Raw genomic sequence first — 13,427 nt, 5'->3', positions numbered from 1 at the left:
AGACATTGAAAAACTACAAGCAGATATTAATAAAGTTTTCGACTGGGCAACAGAAAATACATGATGTTCATTTCCATTCCCAAATGAAAGTTAGGAAAATACATGATGATAAATTCCAGGTACTCAGGTACGGTAAAAATGAGGACCTTAAACATAATACAGGGCACAAAACACAATCAAATGTACCCATAGTAGGAAAACAACATATAAAAGAATTTGGGAATAATGATGTCTGACGACCTAACGTTTAGGGAGCATAACCAAGCAAATATTGCGTCAGTCAGAAAAATGATAGGATGGATTACGAGAATTTTCAAATCCAGGGATCCCATCACAATGGTTGTATTCTTCAAGTCACTTGTGCTGTCCCGGCTTGAGTACTGCTCAGTACTCACTTCCCCCTTCAGAGCAGGAGAGATTGCTGAAATAGAGGGAATACGGAGAACATATACGGCACGCATTGACGCGATAAAGCATTTAAATTATTAGGATCGTCTCAAAGCTCTCCAAATGTACTCACTAGAAAGGAGACGAAAGAGATAGCAAATAATATACACGTGGAAAATACTGGAGGGTCAGGTCCCAAATCTACACAGTAAAATAACAACGTACTGGAGTGAACGATATGGAAGAAAATGCAAGATAGAACCAGTGAAGAGCAGAGGTGCCATAGGCACAATCAGAGAACACTGTATAAACATCAGGGGTCCGCGGTTGTTCAACGTCCTCCCAGCGAGCATCAGAAATATTGCCGGAACAACCGTAGACATCTTCAAGAGAAAACTAGATTGTTTTCTAAAAAAAAAAAGGCCGGACCATCCGGGCTGTGGTGGGTATGTGGGCCTGCGGGTCGCTCCAAGCAACAGCCTGGTGGACCAAACTCTCACAAGTGAAGCCTGGCCTCGGGCCGGGCTTGGGGAGTAGAAGAACTCCCAGAACCCCATCAACCAGGTATCAACCAGGAGTCGGCGTGGAGAAGAATGTATGGGTAAGAGAGAGAGGCTCCTCTCAGGACGGGATGGAAAGAAGCCTGGCTGTGAAGAGAGGATAGGATGGAAGGGAACTTGGCTGTGAGGGAGGGAGGCTGGTGAGTGTGATGGGAGGGAGGGTAGTGGGTGTCATGGTAGGGAGGGAGAGAGGGAGGGTGGTGGGTGTTAAGGGAGGGGGAAGGAAGGAGAGACCTGGGCATTGTTACCCAGGTCGCTGTAGGTCTGTGTCGGCATTCTAATGTTACACCCATTATGTGTACCCACAACTGGCTGGGTACACAGGCGTACACGGAGACACGGAGATACCTAGGTAGGCAGGGAGGACCGTAGATACCTAGGTAGGCAGGGAGGAACGGGAGTAGGGAGGTATAGAGGTAAGGAGGGATTCAGGCAGGTAAGTACGTAGGCAAACTGGTGGTTGGGTGAGGGGATCCATGTTGTTGTTTGTGACTGATTGGTTGATACCTGGTTGATGGGGTTCTGGGAGTTCTTCTACTCCCCAAGCCCGGCCCGAGGCCAGGCTTGACTTGTGAGAGTTTGGTCCACCAGGCTGTTGCTTGGAGCGACCCGCAGGCCCACATACCCACCACAGCCCGGTTGGACCGGCACTCCTTGAAGAAAAGTATCTAGTTTCTTGTTGAAGATGTCCACGGTTGTTCTGGCAATATTTCTTATGCTTGCTGGGAGGACGTTGAACAACCGCGGACCTCTGATGTTTATACAGTGTTCTCTGATTGTGCCTATGGCACCTCTGCTCTTCACTGGTTCAGTTCTGCATTTTCTTCCATGTCGTTAACTCCAGTACGTTGTTATTTTACTGTGTAGATTTGGGACCTGGTCCTCCAGTATCTTCCACGTGTATATTATTTGGTATCTCTCTCGTCTCCTTTCTAGAGAGTAGTACATTTGGAGAGCTTTGAGACGATCCCAATAATTTAGGTGCTTTATCTCGTCTATGCGTGCCGTATATGTTCTCTGTATTCCCTCTATTTCAGCAACCTCTCCTGCTCTGAAGGGGAAAGTGAGTACTGAGCAGTACTCGAGACGAGACAACACAAGTGACTTGAAGAGTACAACCATTGTGATGGGATCCCTGGATTTGAAAGTTCTCGTAATCCATCCTATCATTTTTCTCACTGACGCAATATTTGCTTGGTTATGCTCCCTAAACGTTAGGTCGTCAGACATCATTATTCCCAAATCCTTGACATGTTGCTTTCCTACTATGGGCACATTTCATTGTGTTTTGTACCCTGTATTATGTTTCAGGTCCTCATTTTTGCCGTACCCGAGTACCTGGAATTTATCACTGTTAAGGTCCTCATTCATCCTTCCCCTTGCTCTGAGGCACCCCCCCTCCCCTACCCCCTGCCCCTAGCTCTGATTTTTTTTTTGGGGGGGGGGGAGTAAAGAGGAGAGAGAGGCATAGGCGAAGGGAAGTATAGAAGTGGGAAATACAGTGAGAGGTATGAAAGCAGGCGGGCTGTCTGCCTTGCTGACACGATGTGTGGGTGTTGGCAGCTAAGCTAAGCTGGCTCCCTCTTGTCAGGGAGCTGTGAGTGTGTGAGAGGTCCACGCGGCTGCTAGGCAGCCTGATGCATGAATCACAGCCTGGGTGATCAGATATTCTCTCATATAGACCACCAGCCTGTTGAGGGGACCTCGCCCCAACACCCGCCCCACGCTGGCATCATGCCCCAACACCCGCCCCACGCTGGCATCATGCCCCAACACCCGCCCCACGCTGGCATCATGCCCCAACACCCGCCCCACGCTGGCATCATGCCCCAACACCCGCCATAAAGCCCCCACTGGAGGTGTTTGCCAGGCACTCAGCACCAATTGACGCCCCAACTAACACCTGACCTCAGGTGTTCCCCCTCCCCCCCTTAAATACACGTGTATCAGAGCGTTATATAACCTATAACGACTACTGCAAACATGAGCGGTTAGCCCGCTGGCTGTGTTGCTTCCCTGCACCTCCCGTCTACACCTAGTGACGGGTACACCTCCCACCCGTCTACACCTAGTGACGGGTACACCTCCCACCCGTCTACACCTGGTGACGGGTACACCTCCCACCCGTCTACACCTAGTGACGGGTACACCTCCCACCCGTCTACACCTGGTGACGGGTACACCACCCACCCGTCTACACCTGGTGACGGGTACACCTCCCACCCGTCTACACCTAGTGACGGGTACACCCAGTCTGTTGTCTGCAGGGCCCCGCAGACTGTTGTCCACAGCGCCCCGCAGACTGTTGTCCACAGCGCCCCGCAGACTGTTGTCTACAGCGCCCCGCAGACTGTTGTCTACAGCGCCCCGCAGACTGTTGTCCACAGCGCCCCGCAGACTGTTGTCCACAGCGCCCCGCAGACTGTTGTCCACAGCGCCCCGCAGACTGTTGTCTACAGCGCCCCGCAGACTGTTGTCCACAGCGCCCCGCAGACTGTTGTCTACAGCGTCCCGCAGACTGTTGTCTACAGCGCCCCGCAGACTGTTGTCTACAGCGCCCCGCAGACTTGTTTATGGCAGCACAATACGAGGCCGTCGCTGTACGAAACAGTCCAGATGGTATGAGAGTGAGGTGTTGGGGAGGAGGGTGTTATAGCGGTGTGGTGAGTGTGACGGGGGCGGGGCTGGGAGCCTGGCCGACCAACACCTTACATCACACCTCCAGTATTGGTTATGGCTCTCACCAGGGGCGCCGCCGCCGCCACCCGCTACTCTCCCCAACTTACCAATACCTCATTATAACGTGTTCTCACCTCCCATTATGGAGCCTCGACGGGTTTTTGTGGAGAGTTCCATCCCCTCGGCCCGTCCCTCCAGTGTTGCCCCGGCCCGTCCCTCCAGTGTTGCCCCGGCCCGTGTTCCCCGCCACACATTACACACCACGGCCGGGACTGTGACTGCTGCTTGGGGACCTGGCGGCGGGCCCCTCCGATAACGTTGAGGCGCTCACCTATTTACCCAACCATGTAATCAATACCTGGTCTCCTGATAAAAACTCGCGCAGACACACACACACACATATATATATATATATATATATATATATATATATATATATATATATATATATATATATATATATATATATATATATACATATATATATATATATATATGTATGTATGTGTGTATATAGCGGCTTTATTGGTGGCCGTCCTTGGCGGCAAGCTTCCAGTAGCAGGTCACTCGAGCTCCGCCTGCTCCCAGGCTACTTGTCCCACGCCAGAGCTGGCCAGTGTTCCGGGGGGTAAGGAACATATATATATACTCTCTGTGTCAAGGAACACCAGAGCAGCACAAGACGGAGCCACGTGGAACACTCAAGATAAACATTACACCTCCTACATTACTGGAACCGTCTTAGAGCACCGGCATGTTCTCTCCTGAGACGCCAGACAAGTATACCATCAACCACACTCCAAGGTCAAGTTCCAACTATATACAATCAACAACTGAGGGACTTGATAGCTGAGTGGACAACGCTCGGGATTCGTAGTTCCGGGTTCGATCCCCTGTGGAGATAACTGGGAAACAACTGAGAAGAGTTTGTTTCACCTTGATGGGTCATCAGGGTGCCCTTACTGTTCACCTAGCAGTAAATAGGTACCTGGGAGCTAGACACCTGCTACGGGCTGCTTCGTGGGGGGGGGGGGGGTGGTAATAAAAAGACGGCCTGGTCGAGGACCGGGCCGCGGGGACGCTAAGCCCCGAAATCATTTCAAGATAACAAACTCACTGGAGAGAAATATAAATCAAATTGCTGGAACAAAACTATATTTTAAATAAGGTATTTTACAAGTTTCTGCGAGTTTCTTGCCGGATCCGTCAAGTTGTTATAGAGATAAGTGGGCTGTAGGCCGCTACCAGCAACAGTCTTACCAATCATATACAAGCAGAAAAGCCCAGGCAAGAGAGTAGTGTGCGAGAGGCCGCCTCCTGGACACCGGGCTGAGATAACTTACAGATAAGTCTGGTATACCAGAGAGACATGGGGACAGAGCCAAGAGGAACACTTACGGCACGGTGACGGGGAAGTCGGGTCCCAGGAGCTTGGATCCCTCCCAGAAACAGTCGAGAGGGGTGATGATGGCGCACGGCGTCATCACCTCGAAGATCTGCAACACAATACACACCCGCTAGTGACACACACACTGCCAGCACCTTCACCGACACTTACTGTCGCCACACACAGTCCTGCCACACCCCTGGACTCCCTACACACACACACACACACACACACACACACACACACACACACACACACACACACACACACACACACAGAATGGAAGCAGGAAACAAGTTTGTCCCAGTCCAGAAGGAAATCAATGAAATGCAGATGAGAAACCCATGGTTTAATCAGAGATGTAGGTTAGCTAAGCAGCAAAGTAAAGGGCATGGAGAAACTATAGGAATAACAGGACACTGGAGAGCAGAGAAAGACACCAGAATGCCAGGAATGAATATGTCAGGATGAGAAGAGAGGCAGAAAGACAATACGAAAATGACACCGCAAGCAAGGTAAAGACTCAGCCTAAATTGCTGCACAGCCACATCAGGAGAAAAACAACAGTAAAGGAACAGGTAATGAATATAAGGATAGGGGCAGAAGGATTCACTACAAACGACAAGGAAGTGTGTGAGGAACTGAATAAGAAATTCCAGAAGGTCTTCACCTTAGAGCAAGGAGAGATTCCAGAGATAAGAGAGGGAATAGTTAACCAGGAACCACTAGAAGAGTTTGAGATTACCAGTGGGGAAGTAAAGAAGTGTTTACTAGAGTTGGATGTGACAATGGCTATAGGCCCAGATGGAATCTCCCCTTGGATACTAAAGGAAGGAGCAGAAGCACTGTGCCTGCCACTCTCCATAGTGTATAACAATTCACTGGCAACAGGAGACCTGCCAGAAATTTGGAAGGCAGCTAATATAGTTCCAATATACAAGAAAGGGGATAGGCAGGAAGCACTGAACTACAGGCCAGTGTCCCTAACCTGCATACCATGCAAGCTGATGGAGAAGATTCTGCGAAGAAAGCTAGTGGAGCATCTGGAGCGAAGGAACTTTGTAACACAGCATCAACATGGGTTCAGAGATGGCAAGTCCTGCCTCACAGGGCTAATTAAATTCTACGACCAAGCAAGAAAGAGCGGGGTGGGCAGACTGCATATTTTTGGATTGTCAAAAAGCCTTTGATACAGTACCACACAAGAGGCTAGTGAAAAAGCTGGAGATGCAGGCTGGAATGAAAGGGAAGGTACTTCGTTGGATAAGGGAGTACCTAAGTAACAGGAGACAACGAGTCACTGTGAGGGGTGAGGTCTCGGATTGGCGTGACGTCACAAGTGGAGTCCCGCAGGGGTCCGTCCATGGACCAATACTTTTTCTGATATATGTAAATGATCTCCCAGAGGGTATAGAATCGTTTCTCTCAATGTTTGCTGATGATGCAAAAGTTATGAGGAGGATTGAAACAGAGGATGATAGTAGGAGGCTACAAGATGACCTAGACAGATTGAATGAATGGTCCAACAAATGGCTGCTAAAGGTTAACCCGAGTAAATGCAAAGTAATGAAACTAGGCGGTGGAAACAGGAGGCCAGACACAAGATACAGAATACGAGATGAAGTACTTAATGAAACGGAAAGAGAGAAAGATCTAGGAATTGATATCACACCAAACCTGTCTCCTGAAGCCCACATAAAGAGAATTACGTCTGCGGCATATGCGAGGCTGGCTAACATCAGAACAGCGTTCAGGAACCTGTGTAAGGAATCGTTCAGAATCTTGTACACCACATACGTAAGACCAATCCTGGAGTATGCGGCCCCAGCATGGAGCCCGTACCTTGTCAAGGACAAGACGAAGCTGGAAAAAGTCCAAAGGTATGCTACTAGACTAGTCCCAGAACTAACAGGCATGAGTTACGAGGAAAGGCTGCGCGAAATGCACCTTACGACACTGGAAGACAGAAGAGTAAGGGGAGACATGATCACTACCTACAAAATCCTCAGGGGAATTGACAGGGTAGACAAGGATAAACTATTCAACACTGGCGGTACGCGAACAAGGGGACACAGAAGGAAACTGAGTACCCAAATGAGCCACAGGGGCGCTAGAAAGAACTTTTCAGTGTCAGAGTAGTTAACAGGTGGAATGCATTAGGCAGAGATGTGGTGGAGGCTGACTTCATACACAGTTTCAAATGTAGATATGATAGAGCCCAGTAGGCTCAGGAATCTGTACACCAGTTGATTGACAGTTGAGAGGCGGGACCAAAGAACCAGAGCTCAACCCCCGCAAACACAACTAGGTGAGTACAGACACACACACAGAGAGAGTGGGACCTGGGGGCCTGGTAGCCTGGTGGATAGCGCGCAGGGCTCGTAATTCTGTGGCGCGGGTTCGATTCCCGCACCAGGGAGAAACAAATGAGCAAAGTTTCTTTCACCATGAATGCCCCTGTTACCAAGAAGTAAATAGGTACCTGGGAGTTAGTCAGCTGTCAAGGGCTGCTTCCTGGGGTGTGTGTGTGTGTGTGTGGTGTGGAAAAATAAGTAGTTAGTAAACAGTTGATTGACAGTTGAGAGGCGGGCCGAAAGAGTAAAGCTCAACCCCCGCAAACACAACTAGGTGAATACACACACACACACACACACACACACACACACACACACACACACACACACACACACACACACACACACACACACCCTGGAGAGTCCAGGGACGTCAGCCCCCATCTCATCACAGCTTCAATGGTTCCTCACAGACACATCACATTCTTTTTTAATTCATTATACAATATCTCCCTATGAATAAGACAATATTTGAGAGTACTACAAGGTGGGGCCCACTGCCCTTACTGCTGGTGGCCAGAGATATGTTCCTACACCTGGAGGTGACGCTAGGGGGTTCAGAGTGTGACTAAAGGCATGCTAGACACACACACACACACAGCTCAGCAACACTTGGGGAAGTGGGCGTCAGCTCACTCACCTTTTCTATTAGGTAATTATCAGAGACTGGAAAGCTGGGAGCGAAACACAAGTCTCGCAAACTCCACGAACTGTTAAGGAAGAAAAATATGCGTTAGGTCTAGTCACAATGTTTTAGTTATAAACCTTACATGTCTACATGTACACACACACACACACACACACACACACACACACACACACACACACACACACACACACACACACACACACACACACACACACACACACACACACACATACACACACACACACACACACACACACACACACACACACACACACACACACGCACACACACACACACACACACACACATACACACACACACACACACACACAAGTACCTCAAGGATCGGTGCTGGGACCAATCCTATTTCAAATTTACGTAAATGATATGTTTACAGGAGTGGAATCATACATAACAATGTTTGCGGATGACGCAAAATTAATGAGAACAGTTGTGACAGACGAGGATTGAAGGATCCTCCAAGAGGACTTAAACAGGTTGCAGAGATGGTCAGGGAAATGGCTACTGGAGTTGAAGACCAGTAAATGTAAAGTTATGGAAATGGGATCAGGTGATAGACGACTAAAAGGACAGTACACAATGAAGGGGAACTGCCTACCTGTAACGATTCGAGAAAGAGACCTGGGAGTGGATGTGACACCTAATCTAACTCCTGAGGCACATATAAATAGGATAACGACAGCAGCGTACTCTACACTGGCGAAAATTAGAACTTCATTCAGAAACCTAAGTGAGGAGGCTTTTAGGGCGCTTTACACTGCCTACGTGAGACTCGTCTTAGAGTATGCCGCGCCATCATGGAGCCCCCACCAGAAGAAACACATAAGGAAACTAGAGAAGGTTCAGAGGTTTGAGACGAGGCTTGTCCCAGAGTTACGAGGGATGGGATATGAAGAACGTCTGAGGGAACTGAACCTTACGACACTAGAGAAAAGAAGGGAGAGAGCAGATATGATAGGAACATATAAAATACTCAGGGGAATTGACAAAGTGGAAATAGATGAAATGTTCACACGTAATAATAACAGAACGAGGGGACATGGGTGGAAACTGGAAACTCAGATGAGTCACAGAGATGTTAGGAAGTTTTCTTTTAGCGTGAGAGTAGTGGAAAAATGGAATGCACTTGGGGAACAGGTTGTGGAAGCAAACTCTATTCATAATTTTAAAATTAGGTATGATAGGGAAATGGGACAGGAGTCATTGCTGTAAACAACCGATGGCTAGAAAGGCGGGATCCAAGAGCCAAGCTCGATCCTGCAAGCACAAATAGGTGAGTACAAATAGGTGAGTACACACACACACACACACCTGGAGCCGGTAGCCGAGCGGACAGCACGCTGGGCACGTGATCCTGTGGTCCCGGGTTCGATCCCGGGCGCCGGCAAGAAACGATGGGTAGAGTTTCTTTCACCCTATGCTCCTGTTACCTAACAGTAAATAGGTACCTGGGAGTTAGTCAGCTGTCACAGGCTGCTTCCTGGGGTGTGTGTGTGTGTGTGTGGTGCCAAAAAAAAGTAGTAGTAGAAAAAGTTGATTGACAGTTGAGAGGCGGGCCGAAAGAGCAGAGCTCAACCCCCGCAAACACAACTAGGTGAACACACACACACACACACACACACACACACACACATACACACACACACACACACACACACACACACACACACACACACACACACACACACACACACATACATTATCCTCAGGGGAATTGACAGGGTAGACAAGGATAAACAATTCAACACGGGTAGTACACGAACAAGGGGACACAGGTGGAAACTGAGTACCTAAATGAGCCACAGGGATGCTAGAAGGAACTTTTTCAGTGTCAGAGTAGTTAACAGGTGGAATGCATTAGGCAGTGATGTGGTGGAGGCTGACTCCATACACAGTTTCAAATGTAGATATGATAGAGCCCAGTAGGCTCAGGAATCTGTACACCAGTTGATTGACGGTTGAGAGGCGGGACCAAAGAGCCAGAGCTCAATCCCCCCCACACACACATACATACACTCTCTCTCTCTCTCTCTCTCTCTCTCTCTCTCTCTCTCACTCTCTCACTCTCACTCTCTCACTCTGCCTCTCTCACTCTACCTCTCCCACTCCGCCAACCCCCCACTCGTCAACAGTAGGCCCAGCACACATCAGGAGAGTCACACTCTGGCAGAATAATGAATGACGGCCAAGCTCTTAATATGGCAACGACCCCCCGCGTCGCCTGCTCTGCCATATCAACACTTAACACCACTCAAAAACATGTATATTAATTCCATTTTTATTTACACAAATGCCTAAAATTATGAAGATTTTCCTTAGTCAATGAACATATGGGGAGGTGATAGAGAGGCGAACACGGGCACACGTGACAAGGACACTCCAGACACGGACAAATGAGTGTGATGTAAACAGTCACGTACCTCACGATGCGTGGATACTATGTCAACAAACATGGCGGCGGCGGCCATAACAAGGTGACGCTGGACACACTGGCTGACGTGCCGGTGTTGGGGGGGGGGAGCACTTGTCTGCCCCCCCCTTCATGGTGGGGGGGGGGGTAGCACTTGTCCCCCCCCCTTAATGGTGTGGGGGGGTGTAGCACTTTTCTGCCCCCCCCTTCACGGTGGGGGGGGGGTGTAGCACTTGTCTGCCCCCCCCCTTAATGGTGTGTGTGGGGGGGGAGGAGCACTTGTCCCCCCCCCCCTTCATGGTGTGGGGTGTGGGGGGGGAGCACTTATCCGCCACCCGCCTCCCCCATCATGGTGTTGATTTTGCCCCCGCAAGATAGCGTAAGATTTTATGGGTTGACAGATGTTAATCTTCTTGTTTGAGGAGCTGTTCACTTGAGACAGTTAAGCAAGTCCCAGCTGTGTCTGGGTATAAGTGACAGGATGAACAACCCAGCGGGTTTTCTTCCTATTGGGGAGTGTTGTACATGCTGCTATGGCGATGTGTCCACTCACAGGATGAGTGGCGCTGCCCAATAAACTCGCTCCTCGGGGCAAAATTAAAAAAAAAAATGGTGTTAGGGGAATAGCCCTTGGTTGCTTCCCCCCCACCCCTTAATGGCGTTGGGGGGGGGGGTAGCCCTTGTCCCCTCCCCCCTGCATGGTGCTGGGGCAGTTGTCTCCCCCTCTAACGCCATAGCCTTCGTTAGTGTGAAGCAGTATGAGGGCCGTGCGAGGTGTGGAGGCCTGCTGGTCAGTGTTGGCCTCAAGACACTCGTGGCTGTGACACCCGGCCTCCCAGTACACCCTCGCAGGTATACTCTGCCTCAGGCAAAACATCGTCGTACCAGGACAATGGAAGCGGGTCGCGAAATACAATCCCATTTTCTGTTTTGGGTCCTCTGGTAGCTTTGGATAAGGTCACTTTAGGACGACAGTTTCTTGACGCTGGGAGACCTTAGGAGGACGGGCTGGGATGTGTGCGGTGGTGCCGCTGCAGAACTACACTGCAACGGCAGAAGGACTGACTCTGAAGGGGGACTGTTTTGGCACTATGTTGTGGGCTACGGAGTACAGGCCTTTGAGGCAATGTGGCCCATATTGCCTACCTTGATTCTGCTTGGTTCAGTTGCAGAATACGGTACACCTGCCTTGTGGTACACAGTCTGGGGGAGTTGATATCACGCCGAACCTGTCCCCAGAGGCCCTCATCACAAGGATATCATCAGCGGCATATGCTAGTCTGGCCAACATGAGAACTGCCTTTAGAAACTTGTGTAAGGAATCGTTCAGGACCCTGTATACCACTTATGTCAGACCAATCCTGGAGTATGCAGCTCCAGCCTGGAGTCCATACCTAGTTAAACACAAGACGACGTTAGAGAAGATTCAGCGGTATGCCACCAGACTGGTCCCGGAATTAATTTTTTTTTTTATTAAGTTATGAGGTACATCTGCATTAGTGCAGCTACCCTAGACTATATGAAGTGGAGTACAGTGTGTCAAAAAAAGCTAACTAGGTGATGCTATAAAATCCCCATCACACAGGATGGTTAGTCATACAGAGACATGTGATAGGCGGTCTGCACTGGCAGACTCCGGATGCATTTTGAGGATATCAACAACACAAGATTGAATAAGGTAGCAGTGGTAATACAAGTCCCCATCTCGCAGGATGGTTAGTCATACAGGGCCATGTGTTTAATAGCCTGCACTGGCAAATTTTGGGTATACTGTGAGGATATCTTCAAGAATACGAGAGTGAATAAAGTAATTGCAAAGCTCCAGGTACCTCATGCCAACTGGTCTGAAAGGTCTAATAACTGGGCATTCAGTGATGTAGTGCGGGAGATCATGCCGTAGTTCCTGCTCACAGAGTTTGCAACTGGAGTGCTCAGGATTGGGAGACCCGTCACCTGCAGCCACCTGCCACAGGTAACGGTAACCCAACCTGATCCTTGCAACCACTGTGTCGCACAGTCTAGTGGACGTTTTGTGCTGTCCATAGATGTAGGTTTCAGATCTGAACAAATCATAGCTTTTTATACTAGTACTTTCAGGTCGTTGGGAGTCAGTAAGTTCTTTCCTATCAGATCTGAATGTTTGGACCAATACAGTTTTGACAGCAGAGATGGGGATACCTAGATCTAATTCAACTTCAAACTTGTTACACGCTAATTTGGCTGCAATGTCTGTCTCATTATGATGGGTTATATTTATGTGTGAAGGTATCCATACAAAGGAGATTCGAGACCCTTTACTCTGTGCATCAATTAGGTCATTTATAATTGGGAGTATTAGGTTCTTGCTGTCGATCTTCCAAGAGAAGTTTTCGATTGCTTGAAGAGCAGACTTTGAATCGCAGAATATTATTCCTCCTCCAATATTTTTTAATGTGCTGGTTGCTAAATGTAATGCTGCTAGTTCTGCTTGTGTGGAGGTCAGCCAGTTGTTTAACCTGACACTGACAGACTTTGTGCAGATATTATTTCTATAAAACCTACATGCCGCTGCAGTCCGTCCAGTAGAAGACTGGACTGAGCCGTCGGTGTAGACACAGTGCTCGTGAGATCTTAGACTCTCGATGGAGGAGGCAATTGTTTCAAGAGTGACAGCTTTGAGTAGAGCAAGATTCTCATTATCTTTCTTGGTGACAGGTGTGTATGATACTTGAATGGTGGGGTACAGATAAAGAGGAATATCAGAGACTGGTAGATTGCACTTAAAAGGAATGTTAAGTTTAATGAGATTGTAAGCATTGTTTCTCAGCCAATTATCATAAAAGGAGTGAGTTGGTATGTCGGCACCAGTCAAAAGGGTGTTAACAGCACTAAATAATTTGTCTCTGAGCAATGCAGGAGATGTAGGATCTCTCATGACTTTAAGACAGAAGGTAGTGTTAACTTGCATTATTCTCTCTAGTATGGTTGGAAACTTCAGTTC

The 13,427-nt window shown here is 48.8% G+C and overlaps 2 protein-coding genes across 3 annotated transcripts in view; one reads left to right on the top strand and one right to left on the bottom strand.

Annotated features, from left to right (window-relative positions):
• Positions 1-13,427, top strand: part of LOC138350263 (uncharacterized) — a 273,690-nt gene that overhangs the window by 163,424 nt on the left and 96,839 nt on the right. The gene's annotated exons all lie outside the window — the stretch shown is intronic.
• Positions 1-13,427, bottom strand: part of ptc (protein patched) — a 182,244-nt gene that overhangs the window by 88,974 nt on the left and 79,843 nt on the right. The window contains exons 4-5 of the mRNA XM_069300836.1: positions 8,008-8,077; positions 5,025-5,122 (exon numbers count right to left, since the gene is read on the bottom strand). Of these exons, the coding sequence (XP_069156937.1) occupies positions 5,025-5,122; positions 8,008-8,077 (168 nt within the window). The remainder of the gene's footprint in view (positions 1-5,024; positions 5,123-8,007; positions 8,078-13,427) is intronic.

This window comes from Procambarus clarkii, chromosome 44 (assembly GCF_040958095.1).
Source record: "Procambarus clarkii isolate CNS0578487 chromosome 44, FALCON_Pclarkii_2.0, whole genome shotgun sequence".
In the NCBI taxonomy this organism is placed as follows: Eukaryota; Metazoa; Arthropoda; class Malacostraca; order Decapoda; family Cambaridae; genus Procambarus; species Procambarus clarkii.
Note: the sequence above shows the minus strand (reverse complement) of the source record. Positions and strands in the feature narration are given on the sequence as shown.